At 47.4% G+C, this 23,876-nt stretch overlaps 1 protein-coding gene across 1 annotated transcript in view; it reads right to left on the reverse strand.

Annotated features, from left to right (window-relative positions):
• SLCO4A1 (solute carrier organic anion transporter family member 4A1) overlaps positions 1-17,677 on the reverse strand; it is a 28,210-nt gene extending 10,533 nt beyond the window's left edge. Inside the window, exons 1-5 of the mRNA XM_075768699.1 lie at positions 17,615-17,677; positions 3,852-4,813; positions 2,671-2,761; positions 1,719-1,840; positions 1,292-1,403 (exon numbers count right to left, since the gene is read on the reverse strand). Of these exons, the coding sequence (XP_075624814.1) occupies positions 1,292-1,403; positions 1,719-1,840; positions 2,671-2,761; positions 3,852-4,659 (1,133 nt within the window). The 5' untranslated portion in view covers positions 4,660-4,813; positions 17,615-17,677. The remainder of the gene's footprint in view (positions 1-1,291; positions 1,404-1,718; positions 1,841-2,670; positions 2,762-3,851; positions 4,814-17,614) is intronic.
• Positions 17,678-23,876: the final 6,199 nt, after the last annotated feature.

Here is a 23,876-nt window from a genome sequence, read left to right on the forward strand (position 1 = left end):
AGCGACTGCTGCTGAAGACTCCCGTACCAAGCACCTGCTTCAACCCTCCGCTGCCAGCACAAAGGCAAACGCCACAACTAAAGTTCAGAAGTAATTGCTGGCAGCGGCACGGGGTTTGGCAACATTGAATGTTTGCCTTTGCATGGGGCAGCCATCACACAAGGATGCAAACTCCTCCCTAAGAAAGGTGGTGGGAAAAATACAAAACAGAAAAATCCCTTTATTGGCTGCAAGCTCCAAAAGGAATCAACAGCCAGGTATCTCTGCAACATCCACATCTTGCACACCAGCTCAACCCAAGCTGTAAATAAAGCAGCATCTCCCCCTCTGCCCTCCATTCAAATACAACTCAACACCAAAAAAAAAAATCTTAAGAGATTTCAAAGATCCATAGCAGAAGTTTCCAGGTTAAAAGACCACATTTAATTTTGGCCACTCACTCATTCCCACCCAGGATCCCTTTAAACCATTTCCTACCAAAACTCCTTTGGTGCGTGCGTGCTCGCCCACAGCACAGAGCCAAGCCGCGGCCCTGTGAATAAGCACACTGCTGTGTCAGTGCTTTGCAGGAGAGATAAGTAGTAACACATAAAACGTGGATAGAAGACGCAAAGGGAAAAGAAAAGAAAATTAAAAAGGAAACTAAGAATCAAAGAGAACTGAAAGCTACAGTGCAGGATATCTTGTTCCCTGGATTTGGAATGGAGCTATAAGAGGTGGGGTTTTGTTTCCTCTCTTTTCTCATTAAAAGGACAAAACAGGGATCTAACACAAGGAAAAACAGAGGAAAGGAAGAAAAGCCCCAAGGGGATAGAGAGGAGGAGACATCAGACAACACCCAGTTGGGCCAGGTGAGGCCAGACACAAGCAGACAGGAGGAAATAATGCTGCTGGGGAGAGGGAATGAGATGGCAACGCCTGTGCATCTCCTATCACCTGAAGGTTGGCACCAAGCCACTCTCGGTGAAACTCAGCATGTTGCACATGACTGCAGGTGGATCTTCACACGTGGACGTGAGTTTCTGAAAACCACAGCTAGGACCAGCCCCTTGTCCCCTGCTCTCCCTGCAATCCCCAGCATGATTTCTAGTTCAGCCCATTTGTCAAGAGTCCCCGGTCGCTGATGGGACCGGGCACTTTGCAACCTCCTCTGCGAGAAAGTGTCATTGCTATGTTTGAAAATGGGCAAAGCCTTTTAGCTAGCATTGTAGAAAGCAAGCTCAGTTTGGGCCCATTGCTCTCGATTCTGGGGAGGGCTTCCTGAACCTCAGGCACAGGGTGGTTTTCTCACCGAGGCAGATCTTTAACTGTTTTCCCAAAGTCCGGATCCGATGCTTTTTTGTGGCTCCCGTCTTTTAGCTGATGAGCCTCTGACACCCTCATCACACTATACCGCTGCGATCCTGAAAATGAGAAGCAAACAGGAACAAGGAGCACATGAGATGCGGATGCTTCACCAACACAGTGAATTTGCGGGGGGAAAATGCAATGTGACATCCTCCCTCTGCCAACGGCTGCAAGGGAGGAGCAAGGAAAGAAGCAGCTGGAAAGCTGTGGAGGTGAAATTCAAGTAGGAATTACAGTTTAAACACTGGAAACTCTTCCTCTGCCCCTGTGTCCCCAGCTACACGTGCGCATAAGGATGCAAGCCCCAAGGCAAGCCTGAGTGCTGCGCAGCCCCGGCCCCAATTCCCTCGAGCCGCAGCGGGGCCACGTACCTGGGAGACGCTGAGGGTACCCCAGGATGGGGATGGAGATGAGGAGGGAGGCTGCTCCAGCCCCGAGGAAGCCAATCCACCACGCTCCCACCCACAGCGTGTTCTCCGGGGAGATGTCGATCCTGTAAGAAACAAAGCCGAAAGGACACAAAGGAGAGACGGCGGTTTGAAATGGAGCGGGACAGCTTGGCATGTCTCGTGCTGAAGCTGGTGGCAGGGGTCGGGGGGAACATCAGCAAAGGAAACCAAGCTCCGGCCTCTCCCACGGTGACGTGCTGGGGAAGGCACATCCACCATCCCTCCTGCCACACCACACTGCTGCCTGCCTCACCGGAGAGCACACCGCTTAACGAGACAGGGGAATTACACAATTTAATTCTCTAATCTCTAGCTTGCACATTCACTTCTTCCCATTTCATTTGTGCTTTGGGGTTGCTATGATCCTTCTTCCACCCCAGAGCCACCCTTTGCAAGAAAACTGGTGGAAATAACCCATTCCTTCCCCTGGAAACCCGCTCCCCCTTTTTAACCCATTCCTCTGCCAAAGACCCTGTAAGGAGATAAGAACAAATTACAAATACTGAGAAGCAAGGAGGGACAAGCATCCTGGCTGGATGACCGGGAGGACGAGCAGCTCTGCTGGTAGCACTGCCTCATCAGGGAACTCATTCAAAAAATTCACCTGCTGCTCGTAGCCTCATTAACACAGGCAGTGTAGCAGGAGGAAGGATTTAATCTGACAGGTTGGTCAGCAATTTTCTTCCAGCGACAGCACTAATGCAAGCCACCCTTCCAGCTTTGGCCCCCCCTCCCAGAAACACCACGGGCACGTTTCCACCCAGCCACCGGGTTCATTTCTCCAGACTATTTACTATTATCGTTTCTTTTTGTTAAGCCAAAGGAAACATATAGCATAAAGGAAAAGGAACAAGATTATTTTTTAGCGACTTACTCTCTGCCAATTTCAGTATAAATATTTAGAAACATTCCTCCTACCAGATAACCCGCTGCAGGCCCAAGGATTGCAGCAGTGTAGAAAACAGCTGAAAGGGAAAACAAGCCGTGTTAGAGAAACAGCAGCGTTTCAGCCACGGATGCCGTGGAGCGCTGCCGGTGCCCAGCATCCCCCGCCCCACCGCGGTGGCCCAATTCCCTCCTGGATCCGGGGTGCTCAGCCTCCTGCCGCCTCACACCCCACTCCCTAAGCCACTGAGAAACAAAGCCAGACGGTTTTAACAAGTTTTCATCTCACACTTATGTTCCAGGGAAGCTTTTGTATCCAACCTGGGAATTCTTCTAGCATGGGGCAGGCAAAATTGGTGCACTGGAAAAACATATTTATGTAGTTACTGTTTTATTATTTAGCAGGGATGTAGCTGATCCCAGTGCTACGTCCTGACTGCTGGTGTGATGAGCGGCAGCGTTGTCTCCCCACTGACAATACACAACGTCTACGCTAAACGCGGCCCCACTGGCACTTATTTTTGTTTGTTGCTGTGGAAAGATCATCAAATTACTGATGATCTCCCTGTGATCTCCTGTTCCTGCACAGCCTTCTGATACAGCAGTACGGGCAGACTGCTAAATTTTGAAATTGCTCAAAGATCAGCCCTTTCAGCAATTTCACCCAATAGCACTGTAAGTATTTTGCAATTGCTAAGTGATCAGCGATACAGAGCAGAGGAGCGAGCTGAGCCTCTTCCCTCGGTGAAGCTTGGCTGTGCTTTACACCAGCAGTATCCGAGCAGCCCAGCGACCGTCCCTGCTGTCCTACGGCACTAAAGCTGTGATGTCCCCTCGCACGGATGGGGCATGGCCTGATGGTTGTTTGCCAGAGATGCTAACGCCACGCACGTGCTGGGGCACGCTGGAGGGCTCTCCCCAGCTGGCCCCGTGCTGGGAGCAGAAGGCACCTCCTGATCTGCAGGGTATGCATTGCAGGAGTAAAAATACCCAGTTCCTGCCCATAAATAATCAAAACCTCCCCAACAGCTGCCACTTCCCTCTGATCACCACCTTGCCTGTTACTGGGAAACTGCTCAATGTGGCCTGTTCAGTGCCAGGACAGAAGGACCGGCTCTCCCCTCCATCGCCCAGCTCACGGGTTCGGGCTGCCCCTCCGGCTCGACTCACCAATGTACACAGGGGAGTAGTTAGTCTTGACGTTTTCATCTAAATAGGTGACGCCGAGCGTGTAGAGTGGCGTGGCTCCCATCCCGTGCAGGAACTGCCCCAGCATGAAGACGAACCTGTAGCTGGAGAGGCTGGAGGCAGCCTGGGTGCAGGGCAGGCTCTGGTTCTCCCCGCAGATGCCCACTTCTGCTGCCAAACGCACCTCGTACCGTCCTGTGGTGAAGTGGGGTAAACTGAAAAGCAGGGAGCCCAAGCCCATGACCTGCACGCCCCAACCCAGCCATCGCGGTTTGTGGCCGTTCCCCCCAAAATAGCTGACGAAGGTCAAGCAGATGCACGCCGCGATGTCGTAGGAGCTGGCGATCAGCCCGCTCTGGTAGCTGCGGAGGTCGAAGCGTCGCTCGATGGAGGTGATGACCGTGTTGATGAAGCCGTTCACTGTCATGCCTTGCAGGAAGGAGGCCACGCAGAGGAAGAACAAGACGCCCTTGGACGTGTTAAAGGCCTGTAAGCACCCGGGGGTGAATGCCCCCCAGCCGCACGCCAGTTCCTCCCCTTCGGCTGACACGTATTTGGTCTCCTCCTCTCCAGGGGTGGTGGAGCAGAGGGGTTCGGCGCAGGAGTCGGAGGGGCTGGGCGCGCCAGAGGACACGGTGCCGTTGCTCAGCGGGGGGCCGCACATCTCCCACCCCCTCGGGGCGTCGAAGGTCTGGCCAGCCTCGCCGGGAGGAGGGGACGGGTGGGAGAAGTCAAGCGTCTGAGCGAAACAAAAGCCATTTTGTCCAGTCGAATTCTGCGGCATTGCCATGAACGGGAGCGCAGAGCTGAGCGGCAGGTTGAGGCGGGGCTGGTGGCCGGGGTGGCTTCGTGGGGCAGCGAGGACCTGCCTCTGCGGGAGATGCAATTTTTGGTGCTTACATCAGCAGGGAGATGGCGAAGGTCTGAGCCAAGACCATTCTGATCTGTGAAGAGAGAATTTGTACACATGCCTTTATATAAAACCATGCTCAAAACCCTCAAATATTGTTCCCTTTTTTTTTTTTTAAGTAAGTATTAGCATTTCACTGTGCAGTTCACACTAGATGTGTGCCCTCCACCATGGGGGGGTGTTGGTACCTCAGGTACTGGGGCACAATTAATATTATAGAAAAACCCCAAAACATTCAAGAGTATTAAAAAAAAACAAACCCCAAAAACCCCAAACCCACACCTGTACAGCTGAAGCCCCTTATCCTTCCTCCTGAGGAGAGACCCCCACTTTGCCAGCCACAACCTCTGTCCTTCTCTTTCCCCCTGCAGAGAATGGTGTGCACAGCTACAAGTTTCCCCACTGTTAAAAGTCCTTTGGTCTCTCTTTTGCACTCTGCCAATAACAGTTTATAATTATCCTGAAAAGTTTCCACAGTCAGATTGATTTTATTCCAAGCCCTCAGATCTGTTTACAACTATTCAGTAAAATCCTTTCTATAACTAATTAGACTACATGCCATTTCGGAGGGAGCTGGAGGGCAGAGGCAGCTGACTCTAACCTGATTACCGATGCAGACTGCCTTCTTTCAACCTGTTCCTGTGCATCTCAGCACCTGATCATGCTGGCAACCAAGAGTATTTTTTCTTAAATGCCTTGACTGAGCTATAAATATGAACGCAATAAGGTTGTCCCTTGAATGCTGGTCTTAAATACATGACAAATGCTAGGCAAGAACTGTTTTGTTAGAGAGCATCTTCAAAGCATCCTGTGTTTCCCACATTTTTTGCCAATATTTGTTTGAGAGGTTCCTATAAAAATGTTCCTCTTGAGATAGCAATCAGTCTCATCATCAGGGAACGGGAAAACAGGCACCTGTTTTCCCAATAAAACGAACCTTGTTCAGATCACTGTAACCTGGCAATATTGCTGCCTTTGGTGAATAAATTATCTCATCTGCCTGTTGCTGGAAAAACTTACTGACATTTGCTTGGTAGATAACGGCGTGTAAGAGTACCAATGTGCTGCCCTGTACCGGCAGTTCTTGCAGGCACCGGGGCAGGAGGATTTGGCAGAACATGATGCTTAGAGCATCATCAAGGTCCTGCTCCCACCCCAGATAGGCCACTTAGTGCCAGCAAACTTTAAACATCCAGGTCAGTAGTGCTACAATAGGTAGCAACAACTCTAAGTAAGTTAAACAAATGAGATCCACCTTTCGCTGGCAAATAATTCTATCTTAATTACCCTGTCTGGGGAGCAGACTGTCCAGGCTTCAGTAGGAATGTGATGATCGTGCAGGGCAGGGTGAGCTTGGCAGCCAGGAGGGCACTGCTTTTTGCATCCACGCTAGACTCCTTGGGGTAACTTCTACTTTAGCTGGCCAAGTACAGCGCAGGATAACTTTGATGTGTAACATGTAAATGCAAAAACTAACTGCAGGCATTGGAATTTTGCTGCAGAGACAGACTGTTGTAATGCGTTGGCAGAAAAAGATAATACCTTGGATGCAAGACTATATTTTTTCACTTTTTCATCCCTCCAATTGTCTTATGACTCTTACAGCTGTAAATCTGTTTTCTCATCTTTGGATGCAATATTGGAAACAATAAATAATAGTGCTTTAGCACTCTAACTTTATTAAAGTCAGAAGTAATTATTAGGTACTGGATCAGGCTCTAAGGGGTGGAACTGGTCACGCTATGCCAGTGTAAATCAAACGTGCCTCCTGCACAGCAGCCAGCTGACTTCAGCTGCACACTTCCCAGATCAAACATAAGACTTATGTTATATTTGACTGCACTTGTAAAGAAGGTTGCTTGGCTGGGGACTGATTTTGCTAGCACTGCTTTCAGTAGATAAAAAAAGCCCATGTCTGTTAGCTGATGCGACCAGGAGCCAAGAGCTCCCCGACGGGCACACCTTCGCCCTGGAGGAAATGCTCCTGCTGCCTCTTCACCAGCACTGGGATCTCTCGTTTGATGTATCACTAATAGATACTGATAGTTCAGTATTTCATGAGTCAGGGAAGAGATTACAGCTTTTCATTCGGGTTTTATTTCCCTTGAAGTAGCAGGAAGCTGGGTCACTGGACCCAGGTACCCACATCATCCTCCCCTTTGACTTTGGTTACCCTTAGTCCTACTTAGCAGTAAACACAGAGTGAAACGGTTCCAAGAAAACTACCAGTCCTTCCTGCAAGCAGCAGATGTTCCCCCCTGCCCCAGAAGCCTTCTCTGCCCCCAAAGCCCCATCCTGGCCATCTCCTGATGGTCCTGGACTAACCACTTGTACCCAGGTGGTCTGGGCAGGAAGCCCGTTCCCGCTCCGTGCTGTTCACCAAGCTGTTTTTTCTCTCTAAGTGTTTCTAAACTGGCAGTGACACATTCACCGGGAATATTAGCTTTCATAGGGGCCATATGCCACTTTAGAGGACAACATATAACCTTTAGGGGGGAAAAACACCACAACCAACTTCATGCGCTTCCTAATCATTCTTATTCATCTGAGCCATTCATTTATTGCTTCCCATTCATCTCTGCTTTTAATGACTCAGCTGGTGATTTCTTGCTTACGTTGAATCAGTCCCAATGCTATTATCTCCCAGCTATAGATTTACTCATTTTGCTGCAAGATTTTAACTCAATTTTTTTCAGCTGTACAGCTGGTTCCAGACTGCCAACATTGCCAAGTCAACACAACAAAAGTAGCAAGGCAATGAAATCATGCCATTTGTATTTTGTAAATTTGTAAGACTCCCCCCCCAATGTTTAGCATTAAATCAATAGTAAAACTTACAAAATCAATAGTAAAACTTACAAGCTTTTTCTCAGGTGATCATTTTAAAAGTCACAGGACCAATTAAAAACATTTTGTGTCTCTGCTGAGGACCGTGATTAATGCTACAAATTAACTCATAACTGACATGCAAAATAATCCCATTTGCTGAAGTATGCCCAATAATAGTTAATCTTCCCTTTCACTCTATGGTTTTTGACTTTTATAAGGTATTATTGTGGCAAATAACATCTATTCATAACTTCTGCTTTCCATAGCTGAGCCCAGTTTACGGTTTATCAGCAGACTTAATCATTTTTTCAATTCTATAGCATACATGGAGATATTTGCTGAGGAACACGAATGGGCGATTAAAAAACGCTCAGAAAATGTACCATAAACCAGGGAGGAGCAGCCCCAGGTGATGCTCGGTGGCTGCGCTGGGTGGTCTCAGTTATTCTCCCCAACATGCAAGTGAGCCTGACCTTACTAAACAGATATTTGACTTTGGGAAAGTCCACGTCCAAGTACCAAGCTCATGTTACTCCAGAAAGGAACAAATTCATTTGGGCTTGTACATTTAATTTCTCTTGGTAACATACACTGAATTTTTTCTCAGATACTTTAGCTTCAGAGGATTGTCAGTATTACTTCTGTTGTGGCTGATAAACACCATATGGATCAAGTGTAATCCACTCGCTGGTTTAGGAATGGAAAAGCCTCCCAGAAGTGAGATAAATCCATGTCCTGGTCCTGTGAATGGGGCTTGTCCTTAGGGCGCTGAGCAGTGAACCTTGGATTTTTTAGCACGCTTTTAAAAAGCATCCCTTTGGTTCAGCAATACAGAGGATGCTGCCCCTGCTGGGAGCAGCACAAGGACCAGCCTGGAGCCTTTTGTAAGCAATTCTTACAGGAACAGCATCATCCTGCACACACAGAAATGTTTCAGGAAGGAGAAATACACCTAAAGAGCAGCCAGCTGACCATATATCCAACGCTGTGCTCACCGCCGGTGCTGCAGGGACAGCTGAAGTGCAGGGGAGGAGGCATCTAGAAGTGGAGGGTGAAGAATGCCCTGGCCCACCCCTCACGTTGGAGATGTGTTTTTGCATGATTAGTCCCACTGGATGCTGAAGTACGGAAGAGAGCAGCAGAAACTGGCTTTAAATTATCACATGAGCGAGGACACGTTTATAATTAAATTCCAAAGAGTAAAGCTTAGCACTCACAAATCCTTTGTATGTTTTCCAAGCACTTCCCATTCGCTGGCAAATTAATACAATAATATGCAAGAAACCAGGAAAGTGGGCTTGGATAATTTTCAATTAGCTGCTTGAAAATGCTTTGAAGATAAATCTAGCCAGATTTTCTGAGCCTACTTATTTGTTCCAGCTTATCTGTGGAAATACAATTGGCTGCAGCTGCTTTAGACCATCTTTAAAAGCTTGCAGTGCCAATGCACAAAGCAGATTTAACTGGGCCACTATGCTCTGCCATAGCAAAGATTAGCCAGACAAAAGGTTCTTTTATGTTATAATACCTAACTCCCTCTCCCTAATGTCACTCTTGCTTTAATATCTTTTTCCTACCCGTAAGTTTAATCAATGACGAAAAGGTTTTCATGCTGGCACTATACCGAGCTCTCCAGCCACCGTGCCAGCCCATGGAGCCGGGTGTCTCCGTGGCTCTTCCAACACGGATACACCACCAGCATTTTCCCAATATCTAGCCCTGCCCACAGCATGGTGTTATTTTCCATCATTTGGATTCTTACAATCCATTTAAAGATGTTTAATATTCAGGGTAATGTTTCTGCATGAGCCTTTGGTCAGCTTTTCTCAATGATTACAGTTAGGTCCTATAGATATCCCTTCTTTGTTTCCATGCAAAAGATGCAGATTCAGGCAAATCCTCTGTAATGCAAGAAACGAAACAAAATGAGCAAAACTCAAATGAAGAATGTGAGACAAGTATTTACTATCTAAAGATAGAAGCAATAGAAATGCAAAAAATGCAATATCCTGTTACACAATCCAAGGATACCGAGTACAGGATAAGTATAATAGAATAACGCTAACATCTACCATGGCTTACGGGAACCTACTCCTCTTGGTTTGATTAGTATGAAGATAAGAACCAAAAAGGTCAAACAGAGGAAACAATACCATGAAACTTTGTGGAAGCCACACCACAGTAAGAAGGATTTGGCACATAATATGAGGCCCTTCTGTTGTACGTGGTGTGTTAATATTATACAGAATTACTGCATCCTCCTCATAAGCAGAGGGCGACAGTCATTGCTGGAGTAGCAAAGCCTCCAAAAGGCTGTCCACAGGTTTTCTCTTGCATCGCTGCCAGATAACATCCTTTTCATTGAGATATCTCCTTCATCTGGCTTTTTTTTTCCCCCCACCCCTCCACTGAATGATCAATTCGTGTATTACACCAGGCCACACTCCTCTTGCAGGGTATTGGGAATCTATTTTTGGCTTGATCGATTAAGAGTAAATGCAGAAACGCAATCGTGCTTGGAGCCAGAACTATTTATATTCTAATGCAGACCATGACCCTCCTTTCTACAGTCACCGATTCAAAAAACCTAGAGAAATTTGCACATTTCCACAACTGATTTTTCCCTTGAAACACCCACCATGCTACTGCAGACTGCAAGCGAGGAGCTGCCAGAAGCAGGTTTCACATGAACCCTCGCTGTTGAAGAACCATTCCTTCACAGGGTCTTGATGCCTTTTTCCTTTCATATGGATCAAATAGATCAAAATTTTGATATGAAATACAAATCTTAAATCCCTGATCTCTGCTGCAGCATGGGAAAAAGTCTATGTGAAATCTTGGGGCATTACGCAGTGCTGCAGAGAACATCTGGCATGGGACATGGCCTCCATGTCTCTTTTACACGCTGTGGACAAAGGGGGTTGGAGGTCAACATCCAAATTACCTAGTACGTCACTTTTTCCTGAGACAAGATTACCTTCCAACCCCTAACCTCCATAGTAAGGGACTTTCTGAGGAAAATCATATACCAAGAGGTCATATTGCTCTACCAGTCAACAACAGTCTTTAGCTTGAGCCTTCTATGACAGGTTCTCCAGCTCAAGCCTATGTTGGTGAGCTGGATGCCCACCCATTCCTCTCTTAAACCAGAGAATGCAGAGCTGAAGAGAGCACGTTAGAAGAGCTAAATGCACCATGGAAAAAGAAACTTGCTGATCATCAGCATCCCTGAACCATCCTCAGTAAGCACAAGAGCTCATGAGTCCATATGACGGGCAGAGGGTGCAAACACTGCGTCAAGTGGGAGCACAAGAGAAAAACTACAGGAAAGATTCAGCTGAGGGAAGAGTATTTCCCACACAAGCCCACTTTTTTTTCCAGATGAGCAAGTAATAGCTTCCTCAAACAGCCCCCGGAGCACAAGCTCACTGGTGCACACCGCTTAGCCTGGATCTTGTTTAACATTCAGTGATGCTCTCTAATCCTCTTAGGTATTAGCCTTGAGATTCCTGCCAAGCACAGGAACAGCACAGCCTCCCAGACAGCACTTAAATGAACTCACTGCTTGAAATGGGCCATTTTGCAAAATACAGTAGAACTCCAGCTGTTCATTTTTTTGTTAACCTCAGATTAGCACCTAGGAAGTCACTATGGCATGCAAAATACAAAGTTAAATAACCCCAATTTCTATGTCTCAGGTGACTCCCTAGGAAGTAATTCTGCATTAAGAATGGGATTTATCTCTCTCAATTGCTCATTTAAAGTATCAAATTTGAGTTACATATTCCTATTGTCTCTCTGTTGCCCACTGCAAGATCATCACATCCAGGTTATCTAAAGCCTTCCAGCCATGCCTCCACAATCACTATTTTATGTGTAACTATATCACCCATTACCACAGATACAGATAGGATCTGGAGCAGGTACGGACACATAATCATATTTGTTGGATTAGCCACACATATTACGCTGAGCTTATTCTGACCTCATGTTGGCTACCACAACAAAAACAGTATTTGATCTAGCACAAAGCCAAAGGGTGCAAAATTAGCCCTTTCAGCACAAATCTCTTGTGGCCCAAGGGAGTTTGGACAACATCAGTGCACAGGCTCACATAGCTGTAGGACCTCTGACTTGGTGTCTGCAGCCCCTAAGTTTCTGAACACCAAGCCCTCCCCATCCACCTTCCAAAGATGATCTACACCAAGGCATCATACTTCATCATATTTCATCCACTTAGAATAAACACAATGTCAGCTTGTAGTTAATTTGCATTTGATCATGTAACACCCTAGATCTTGACACACTGTGGTATATTTTGGGATTTCTTTGAAGAGGGCACATCCCTGTTGTGTAATCAAGAGGAAACGATGACCACTTTCCAAGGGATGACTTCTCTTCATTTTCTGACTCAAAATCCCCAACCAGAACCATAACCACAAATTACAGCTACCAGATGAAGGGTGGGAACCCACACCCAAAGGGGAATGGGACAGAGCATGAGATCAGCATGCTGGTAGCCTGCAGGGCTGCTGAGCATTGCCACCAAGCGCGGGCAGAAGCAGCCAACCTGAAACGACACTTCCCTTAGAAAGCTCAGATCCGTTTCAACGATGAGTCCTCGTGCTGCAAGTTCCTACAGCGGCTACAGCAAAGGTCTAAGGTAGAAAGCACTGAAAACCTCAAGGATGGCCACAAAGCACAACAGGTTGCAAACGGGCAGGTATAGCCTGGCTGTGCCGTCCTCAGCTGCCTGCTGCTTCCATGGCCAGCTGCATGTAAATACATAAAAATCCCCACTGATCAGAAGAGGTGAAAATCCGCCGATTCCTTTGAGAGATGCTGCTGGAAAAATGCTGAGCAATACTGTTCTGCATTAACAGGCCTAAGAAACTCAACTCAGTATGAAACAGCAATCGCACACGCACACATCATCAATATACATACTAATGTATAGAGAAAGGTGCGTACACAGGCGAGTGCACACTCTGCACGCACCACACGGTTTGCAAGCTGCCCCTCTTGCAGGCTGGCATGTCTTATCTGACAACGCTCAATCAGGTCAGTAATTCATTCTTACTGCCAGGGAGCAAATTGCTGCCAAATGGTGTTTCTTCCTGAGACAAAGGAATAAACAGACATATAACGTTCCCATTGTCAACCCAAAACATCTGCTGGAATTCAGAGGGGTTTGCTGTTCATGCCCAACGTGGAGACAGCTTCTACTTTGTGCCCTCCCTTTCCTCACACATGAGGAATCGCAGCCTCAGACAGCGGCTGTTGGAGAATAGACTTACTTGGAAATCTGAAAATTGCCTTCAAGGGATTCCTGCTTCCACGCAGCAGCGTAGCGGGGTTTTCATTTCTGACTCAGGATCCTACATTTTTCATTTCTGCTCGCATCCTACAGCCCCCGCCAAGGTGCTACAAGAAACGGACACAGCGGGATAACCTTGTTCTTGGTTATCAGCTTGAATCAGGTCACCAAGGACTGATTATGATGACTGTTCCCTAAGAAATGATGGGCCCGATCCTGCCATCACTGCTTACCCATTAGCAGTGTTTGCTCACATAAGGCATGCAAGCGGGGTTCCACAGAAAGTAAAGTGCAATTCAAGGGAATAAAAATTGGCTGGTTTGTGGTGGTAAGCAAGGAAGGGTTTTTTTTTTTTTTAATGCCTCTTGAAAAAAAATGGAATATTTTAGGTTTCAAATTATTTTAAAACAAGAATATTGGAGAGAGATAATCAGTGTACCACAGGCTGGATACCTGTTCACTCCTTTTAATCCAGTTTCTTCAGCATCTTAAAATATTCTTTTCAAGGTTTTCCACCAAAGAAGAATATACACAACACTAAAGGGATCACAGGCTGATCAGGGCTAGAGGGGGACTCCAGAAAAGGCTGATTCTGTTGTAACGGAGACCTACAGCTGGCTCAAAGGGTCTAAATCCCCCGGGAGCTGAATCCACTCCAGCAATACAAAGATGACCGTAAAGCTGCTTTGAAAGCACTGTGAGGAAATCCCTTTCTTGAGGGGAATTCTTACGCTAACACAAGGCTCCATTAGCATCTGCCCTGTCCTCAATTATGCTGGAGCGGTGCAGGATCAGGTCGATCACAGAGGGACGGCGTTAGCAAGCCCTTCCAGCTAAGGCAAGGTAGGGCAGCCGTGCAGCTGGGACAAGAGCTGAGCTTCTGTTTTCCATGGGGCTTCTAAAGCAAAAGAAATCTTGAATTAAATTTTCAAATCTGATTTATTTGGAGTTTGTTAAGCTAAAAAGATTGATCCAGTTTTCCAAGGAGAGGCTATGAGGGAAAAGAAAATCCAGCAAAGCCTGTGTCCTTCAGATGTTTTGGGAACTTTTTATGTCTGTGTCATGGGTTGGTACCACAGAACTCTAAAATCTAAACGTATTTTGTTATCTCTTAATGCCATCTAGAAAAATAAAGTCCTATCTCATAGCATACCCAAAGCACTTGAATTCCCAAATATGAAACCATAGCTATAAAAATGCCAAAAAGTACTTTTTCTTGGATTTTTTTCAGCCAGAACACTGCAAAGCCAAAGTATTTTTTGGGAAAAGAAGTGTTTGGCCTTGCTTTCTCAATATGAAAACGACTCCCTAACTCCTTCAAACCACTGGACAACGGTTAAACAAAGCTTGTCAGCATTTCATTTTCTTTCCTGAAGCAACCAAGCCAAGCTCTAAGAATTCAAATGACTGCAGATTATTGATGCCATACACCAATATCATTTACCCATTAACAACAGCAATCAAATTCAGTTTTAGTGTAACTATACATGTCAGTGGAATAGTGCAAGACAAGAAATGGGACTAGTGTCTTTGCCGCTCCAGGAATTTCAAAAACTGCTGGAAAGGCTCAGTACTTTGCTGACTGAGGCAAACAAGAATAAACAGAGTATTTCCCACCGTTAACATATTCCCATTCCTCATAAAACTCATCTACAATTTAGAAGTGGAATGACATTGTTTTTGACAGCAGCAACATAGTAGTATCCCAGATTTAGAGGTACTTCTGCCTGAAGAGAGATTTAATGTTACTCTGTTTAATATTAAACACTTCACTGCCTCATCTCATGCTGTCCGCCGTACTAACGAGAGGTCTTGATGCAAAAATCTATTAAAGTTAGTGGCCCTCTCTCAGTACTCATCTACAATCACTCATCACAGCTAACGAAGTAGGATGGATGCATTTGTCTGGGATTCATAAACCAGATGAAGTCCTTGACCTCTCTCAGAATATTTTCCCAGAAAGTGTTTGCAGAAACTCTTTGTTCTCAAATCCCCCAGTTCAGCATCACCGCTTGTACGCCAGGAGGTCGCTCAAGGCCAAGATAGAACAAAACTAATTATATCATGGGGACGTCTAGCAATAAATCAGTTTTGAAAAGGAAGAGTGGTTCCATGATGGGAGCAGCTCTTACATCTAGAGATCCCACAGCTAGAGAGGGCTGGGGCAGCTGGGAAACCTGCCGAAACACAGGCGCAGGGAGAGCCGTGCTGCCACCGACCCTGCGGGCAAAGCCCTTGATCCTGCCGGTGGTGTGGTCTGGGCTATTGCTGCTGCCAAATTCTGCTCCTCTGCACAAGGATCAGTCCCTCGCTGGGCCAAGATAATGCATTTTTTTAAATGTACTAGGGAAGTACAATACCCTTCAAGGTGGGCATCAAAATCAAGACCACAATGCCAATGCATTTCAGGGCAGCCCACATCCAAAACACCCTGTGCACGGTTAACAAGTCCTGCACATTGCTTTAACTCAGCAACCTTGGTTTATTAAGCACAAAATCCAAAGGGGGAACTTTTCCCCTGAAATCATACTCAACATGTCGCTAACTCACCAGCAACAAGCAGTCAGCTCTGCAGTTTGCAGAGCGTTGCAAAGCATTTCTGCCGTTCACCGTTGCATTAATGGGATTCTGGAAGATGAAAACGTCCCAGGATCTGAATAATCAATGTGTGGGCAGCAGCTCAAGGAACTAGGTGAGAAAAACAAGAAACTCAAATGGTAAAGCAGAATATTTGGCAATCTGGCATACAAGCACCTTCACCTGGGGGTTGCGACTAACCCTGTAGGTAAACGCAGGTTTCTGGGTTTGGTACGCTCAATTAAGATAAAGAAAAGCAAACCAACTGCTCAGTGATGCTTTTTTGGGGTGGACTGAGCAAAGCAAGCAGCGCAAAGCAAAACCATGATTCACTTTTTGTGCTACCGCAGGTTGTAAAGCCCCAAACTGAAGAGCAGGATCCTCCCCAACATGCTCCATGCTGTAAAGACACACACAAAAAAAAGACTAAAGCTGCCTTGAGAAGTTTGCAGTCGGAAATCATGAGGCTCTGAGCAGCTGGATGCTGATTTCCCTGAGCCAGTGGATATTTATTTTGTTAGTGGCTGATCCCATCTTCCCCCCTCGCCTGTAAATCTCCAATCTCTGTAAAGATTTCTAGTAAGTACTTGCTCAGGTATTTCCTGGTTTCGTTGATCAAGAACATCTAACCCTTGCTGCTTCCCGTCTTATTTGTCATCCCAAGATTAAGCTTAATGTTTTTGTCACTGTCACTTTGTGAGTTCGCACCACGTGCGGGGCAAATGAAGGCAGTATCAGTGGAGTGGCTATTTCACAGGGCTTCTGGCAAAGCTGTCACGCCTGGGCACGCTCATTGCACGCTAGATGCCAACGTGGTTTCAGCCGTGTTGTGGCGGGGCAGGTGGCTGTGGATGGTCCCTCTGCGGCGCAGAGGGCTGCTGCTTCAGTTTCTGATCGTTTTTGGTAGTCTGCAGGCTAGACCTCTTTGCATATAAATAGATACTTTTTTTTTTTCTTTTCATTATTTGACTAACCCTCTCTTCCCGCCATTTCATTCTTTTTCTCACATTTACAACAGCTCAAGGCATATGTCTCTAAAGATCTCCTTTGTGTTTGTTCCCCCTCAAAAGCTGTTTTAACATGTGTTTTTACAAACAAATGGCACAATAGAAAGTAGGAGCCCAGAAATTAAAAAAACTCCCTCAAAAATAAAAAAAAAAGGAGGTGCCAGACTGGGATAACTTCACATTTGTAGTATGTTGCCTGGTAAAACCAAACAGCCTATAAAATGGTAATAAAATGTTAATGCAACAAACTCACGTGGTTAATGCACACTTGTGCCTTTTGAGCTCTCAGAACTGAAAAACGCATTTTTATTATAACAATGCTTTTGATTTGTATCATCTGAACAAATAGGTTGGTAGAAGTAATACAGGTAAGGCGATGACAGTGCTCTGATTTGGGCTCAGCACGCTGCCTGTCAGTTCCTTCTCTAACTTCACTTACTACGCTCTTGAAGCAAGGGTCATTTTATCATTAACATACTTTTTATTTGTTCTAAGGATCATTTTGCCATGCCACCTTACTAACTTTTCTTATTCCCCCCCCCCCTTTTTCTCCCCAGCTTTCTAATTTCCCGTAGAAAGGCAAGGTTTTGATGAAAGGAAAAAACCGACCCAGTGAATCAGCTCTAACGAATTTCAGTTACAAGACAGTAATACCGGTTTTGAAGCGTCACCGGAGATCGCTTGCAAATGGAAAAAACTCAGTGAGTTTGGCTATTTTGGTGCCCGTTTCCACCCTTTAAAACAAGACGGGCTTTCCCCGGACCACGGCCGTGAGCTCCTGCCACCAAACCACCGATCCCACACAAAAGCCCGCACGCCCGGGGCTGGAGCACTGCCTGCCGCCCGGCACCCTACCGCTTCCCCCGGGCCCCGAACCACCCCCCACACCCACCCCCCTCCCCCGGGCCGCCGCCAGCCCCATCTCGGCGCTTTTCATCCCCCCGCGGCGAACGGCGGATGATCCGCTCCCATCTCCGCTTCCTCGGGGATACCCGGGCCGCTCCCGCAGACACGTGCGGCACCGCCCGGCAGGACCTGCCGTGTGGGGAGGGGGGGCTCGCCCGGGAAGCCCCCACCCCGCGGTGCCCGCCCCCCGCCCCGGTACCTGCCGCCGGGCGCCGCCGCTGCCCTCTGGCCGCCACCCCTGCGCTCCTCAGGCCCGCGGCGGGGCGGGGCGGGAGCGCTGCCTTAACGGACGGGTGCTTCCTCCAATCGGCGGCGGTTACGGGTGGCGACCCGGCCAATGGCGGGGAAACTAAGGCCAAAGTGAAAGCGGGGGTAACGCGGGCGGCGCGGGGGGAGGATGGAGGGGGGAGAGGGACGGGGCAAGGGGGATAGGTGGGAGCAGGGGAGGGGGAGAGGATCCCATGTTGCGGGGGGGGGGGAGAAAAGGGGAGGGGGCAGTAAGGGGAGAGGGATGGGGGAGCGAAAAGAAACGGGGTAAGGAGAGAGCAGGGGTAGGGGCAGGTGCATCTTATGAAAAATGCCCAATTTCCCGTTCCGGTGTGTGCACCTGAGGCCTCACAGCCCCCAGGCAGGGCTCGGGCTGTCCCCGCCCTCATCCCGTTCCCTCCCCCCCCCGCCCCGGGGTATCCCGGGCTCCCTGCACCCCCGGGGTGCTCAGGGGGAAGCTCTCGGGTACATCCGTGCAACAAACTGAAGGGAGAAACTCCTGAAAGGAGCCACGTCCGCGGCTGAGGTGGCAGAGAGCAATGGCAGGAGCTTGATCTTTCCCTCCAGCTATTGCAACGAGCTGACCTGGCGTAAAAGGAAGAAAAAGTAGGAGAGCAGATGCATGGGTATTATTTTATCTAGGGCATAAACACAGCTATCACAGCGTTATCTTTATTGGTCCAATATAGGGCCATGTGCTATCAGGCTGGGCACGGCTGGGTTAACGATTGCTGAGGAGGTGTAACTCACCGGAGAGCTGAGGGAGCTGGGCAGAAAAGCTGTGGGAACACAGCAGACCCCTTTGATTTGCATTAACACGTTTATTTGGGCCTTTTTCAGGGACATGCTATCACAGCGGTTGGTTTATAGACTCAGAGTGGTTACAGGGGTGAGTCTCTGGACCAGCACGCACACCTGAGCAGTCCACACCCTCCAGGGTATAAATCACCTGGGCAGGAAGAATCTTGGCAGACGTGACATGGGCATGTGTGAGGGTTGAACCATGCAGCTCTTGTGTGTCTACCAGCACAGCTTTTGCAGCCCCCTTTGCATTTCTTATAAGGGCTGTTTCACATCGCTTGGGAATTTGGCCTGTTTCTGCATGTTCAAAGATAAATAATTCAGGCACTGTATGTTTGGCTCTTTAAAGTGCAATCAGCTCTCCATTATCCAGAGTGTATGGGATAACCTGGGGAATGGAAAACCCCAGCTAACGCTGCACAAGGCGGGCAAAGATCTGGCCGGAGGTCTGACATCCATACCCATCTCTGCTCGGTGCAGAGGCAGCAGTGCTGCACCTTTCCCATGGCTGCTGCAGGAGCTCAGGGACCCACAGGTAACCGAGAGCCAGGGCAGGAGCCCAGGCAGAAGCAGACCCTGCAACTTGCTGAGGCTCATCCTGGGTTGCTGCAATGTGCCTTTTGCATCACTGCCTCCTCATCCTCCTCTGAAGCAGTGGCTCCAGGATGGAGCTGGAAAGTGCTGCCTTTTTCTTCTGTCCTTGCTGTGCCCCATGGAGTTGGAGGTGGATGGGCTTCTTGCAGGTTTTTCTTTGCTTACTGGGGTAAGTTGGGATCTGTTGAATAAGCTTTTAAAGCAAAATTAGATGTAGGAGAGTCTGCTGCTTGTGACATGCTGTGGTCAGGAAAATCAGGAAGCGTTTGCTCCGTGGACACACACCATGCTGCTTTATTATATGAATCGTTTCCTGCGCACCAAAGTTAGGGCATTATTTTGGCTGGTGGTGTACAATCACTGATGATTAAGGTCCTGTTTCAAACCATTTATATTTTAAATAAACAGGATAGAAAGGACAACAGATGTTCAAATGTGAAGCAGTGTGTCAAAAGCATCCGAGCTGGGGAAATCCCCCATATTTCCTGTTTGCTCATGCCAAGCTACATTCATTGCTGGCTCCAGCTTCGTGGTGATGCATCCCTGCTCCTCAGTTCTGCTCAATTCTCCACATACATTTCGGTCCATCCTGCCTTTGGTGAGGTTGTCCTCAGAGGTGCAGAGTAATTCTTTTACTTAATTTTTGGTGATTTTTCATACAACATCTCAAAAACACCTCTTGGGTGAGGGAGATGTAAATATATGGAGCTTGGATTTGCATGAGCTAGTAACAACTGATAGGGTTAGGATCCAAGGGAGAAGGTGTGGCGAGGAAGGACAGAGGTCACCTGGAACAAATGTCTCCTACAAAAATCTTTAAAAGATGCTGGGCAGTGGCACGGCAAATCAGTCTTGCCATCTCTGCTGATTCACTTGTAAATGAAAAAGAGTCTGTCCCAGGGGCAAGTTTGTTTTAAGCTGCATTTTAAAACCCCCGGGGCTCAGCCTTCGTGAGCCGATGCACACCTTGCTGCCGTGAGTGGCAGAAGGTTCCTCTGGAGCTGAGCGTCTTCCCAGGACTGGATTCATCCTAAGGATCTGTAGCTGATTTAAGGGATAGGAGAAGCTGGAATTCATTTGCCAAAGCTACAGAAAGGCATGATGCGTGTGTGATGTAATGAAAGCCGGGGGAGGCAGGGCGTGGAAAGGACGGGCAAGGTTTGGGCAGAGCCTGGCTGAGCCCAGAGAGCCCTGCCCTTGCTGGGGGGAGCACGGGCAGGGTGGCAGGGACCCGAGCGCGAGGGTGCTGGGGGCTCGGCATGAACTCGGGTCGTGCCTCGCTCGGTTTCTCTCCTGACTGTGCAAGCCTGCGAAGGGGAAGGATGCAATGGGAGCAAAGGTAGAGATGTATGGCAGAAGAATTAAAGAAGTGCTCGCCAGAGCATAGTCCTTGTCCTGCTGCGAGCCATAGACACCTCTGCCAAAGAGACATGGGGAAGGGCGATGGGGAGGCGCAGCCCTGTCCCCTGCACTGCCGGGGACCTGCGTCAGCTTTGCTTGACTGGCCGAAATCTTCCTCACATCTGCTCGTGTCTCATCTGAGGACCATCTCCTTTCGCTCCCTCGCCTGTGAAGCTCAGCCAGGCTGGACACAGAGCTCTGCCAGCGGCTGATGCTGCTGGTGGCTCTTTTAAAATCAAAGGGAACAAGGTTTTTGCTTGGCTAGGTCTTGGTGCTGCGCCCAAAGGTTGTTTCTACCCAGGGTCATTTCTTATCCTATCCATCACTAGAACTGAGAATTATCAGGGCAGTAACGGTAATGAACAATGACAAGGAGACTGGTAATTATATAAGTAGTGTTATTACTAACATTATAATAATTATATTGTTGTTATTGTATGGGTTACTATCTCCTCCGGCTTGGGAGGCTCTGAGCATTTTAGCTTGACTGAAACCCTGATTTTACAGGTCGTGTTAACACTCGCAGATATCCCTGCAATGATTTTCATTCAATATTTCACACCAGGATGGATTTATGATGTGTTGTACCTCTATGAGAAGCTTTGGGAGTGTCAGGAGGTCTGGGTTGCCATTTTTTATAAATCCCCATAAATCATTAAAACTCTGGTTTTAATGAATGCAAATTTAGTGCCACAGAAGGGAAGTCGGTTGGCTGGAGGTGCTCCCAGAGCTGGAATCGCTCCGTCACCAACGGCTGTTGAAAGATGTTTCTTCAAGTTCAGTCCTGTACGCCATGTGGGACCTGAGATGATCATGACAATCTTTGGGCTAAATCTGTGCAGATGTAAACCTTATTAATGCCCGTCAAATGAAACTATCCCCATTTTTTCAAAGATCCACAGAGCTGACTGGGAAAGAAGGAGAGTTGTTGTATATTCATCCTGTAAAGTCCTGTTCTGGGAACATTTACATTTTTAATATAGTTAAGTGTGCATGTATGTACAAGATTAGGTTAACATAGTAATAAACAATTTATTTAAAGACATAATGTCTAATAAAGATTTCTGGTGCTTGAATGATCATTTCCTAATATCACCGTTATAAATACTTCCATGATTCACATCTCCTGTTGCAGAACAAGCAACAAATCTCCAGGAAGGAAGTACAGAACTGGATTTTTTTCTAAAAGAAGATTTTTTTTAGAGTTTTATTATAACTCTAATTTGAGCCAGAAACTCATTCACAGGAAACATATAATAAATAACTAATAAAGATTGGATTTTTCAGGAGTGCTGGCTAGTGGGAAATGGCTTGCAGTGGGAAACGCACTTCTGAAAATCCCCCCTGGGATTTTTACCAGACTTTGTGTTATCCTACCTCTGTAAGACCCTGTTGGTTTTGCAAACTGGAGCATTAGAATCCATCCTGCTCAGCCCTGCGAACTACGTTTATCATTATGAGCACAAGGGATCCCGTAAATGAAAGGGTGAGGTAAGAAGTTTAAAGCAAACTCTTGCACAGCTCCTGATTAAACAGCGGCAACCGTTGCCAGAGGGCATTGCAGAATCAAAAGTGTAACTGTGTTCGAGGAAGGATTAGATGAATTCATGGGTGACACATGCTCTGGCAGCTGTTAAACCCAATAATCTCCATGCAAACCTCTAGTTCGGGGTGTCCCCGAGGTGCTGATGGCCGGGGGAGCACCGCGGGAGGCAGTGATCCTTTGCTGCTTGTCCAGCTCTCGCCCTCCATAAACCAGCCAGCAACAGCACCGCAATGCTGTACCTCGGGGTCATCGGGAAACGGTATTAGGAACTTTGCTGCTGAGCATGCACAAAGTGTGATGCGTTAATTTTAAGAGATAAGGGAGAGCTGTAGCTTCTCTTTGAAAGATTTCTGAAGTGTTCAAGCTCTTTTTTCTCAGATCTTTTCCATTAGGCAATGCACGGACACTGCAGCCTTTTTTTCCCTAAGATAGACATAGAAGTGATTTCTCGCAATCCAGTCAAGTTTTATTTCAACAAAATTTGACATTACACCAGGAAGAATGATGGAAAAGTCCAAAGACAGCATTGTTCGAAGAGAAAACATGTTGAAGCTCAGATCTTAAAGGTCTTTTCCAACCAAAACGAATCTATGATTCAGTGCAGCAGCTGTAGGTGTGTTCCCATGGAGTGCGAACAGGACGTGACACCCCGCAGCTCTGAGTTATTTCAGGCTTAGGAGTTACAAGGGAAATTTTGACTGTGATGGTGATAAGCACAATACTTTTGTAACTAACTAACTGTTGCTTTTTGGCTGAAGGCAGCCCAGACTAGCAACACGGCACCGTGGGAGTGCAGAGGAGGCAGTGCTGTTACCATAAATACCCCCGGCCACGCTCGGGTCCAGCTCCGCTGCCGTCTGCTCCGGGCAGGCTGTCAGGACCTCGAGGGTCTCCTTCCTCTGTGCTGATGTGTTGCACCATGCCCAGGAGCTCCTGAGCTGGACGTGCAAACAGTATGTAATAATAACAGTAATTACAGTCCAGGTCATTACATGGGTCATGCCCCGCTCCAAAATTTAAATACTCTGAGCATAACTAACCTGCTAAGTTCTTACTTAGGAGGGACTATGGCCTGTGTCCTGAGATGAAGGCTGGAACAAGGGATACTTTCCACCTTACCTTCATGAGCTGCTAGACCCGAAGCTCTGCTCCGGGATGAGGATCAGCCACCTTCGGAGAGCTGCGTGTGTGGGTGCAGCTGTGGGAATCCCCCAGCTTGGGGAGGGTGCGAGGGCAGAGATGTACCCCAGTCCCACTTTTTCTCTGCTCGATTCACTGGGAGGAAAGAAAGCTATGAAAAATAATCAGAGAAAAACATATAAAACAAGAGCAAATCTTTTGTGAGTATGTATGTGACAGCTCAGAATTCATCACTGTGTTGTACCAAGCAGTGATGAAACAGGAGTGTGGGGAAAATCACCTGTACTGTGGTCTTTGCTTCTTATCCGCTTGCTGGGCTTTTGGCACCGTGTCCGATGGGAATATTTACTCTTCATTTAGCAGCAGCACAAACCCCACCGTACCAAGGAAGAGTGCACTGAGCTCTTGCAGGGCACAAGCGAGATGGCAGCGTCTCAAATAAGATCCCAGCAACCCCCGTGGTGTGCAGGAAGCGGTGCAGAGCATCAGCACCAGGGTTTGGCTCTAACCAAGTTGCTATGGTCAACACAGCCTGTTTGTACAGCAAGAGCAGATCATATTCATCAAAGCAACACCCTTCCTTTTTACGCCTGTTTTTGAAGCATAATCACCATTCAACTGCCCATTAACACCACTTCTCTCGTTAGGAGACTAGAGAAAGAGGTTATTTTCAGTCACCAAGGGTTTTACCTTTTTTTTTTTCCATAAAGCC

The sequence above is a fragment of the Balearica regulorum genome, chromosome 16, assembly GCF_011004875.1.
Source record: "Balearica regulorum gibbericeps isolate bBalReg1 chromosome 16, bBalReg1.pri, whole genome shotgun sequence".
Taxonomy (NCBI): Eukaryota; Metazoa; Chordata; class Aves; order Gruiformes; family Gruidae; genus Balearica; species Balearica regulorum.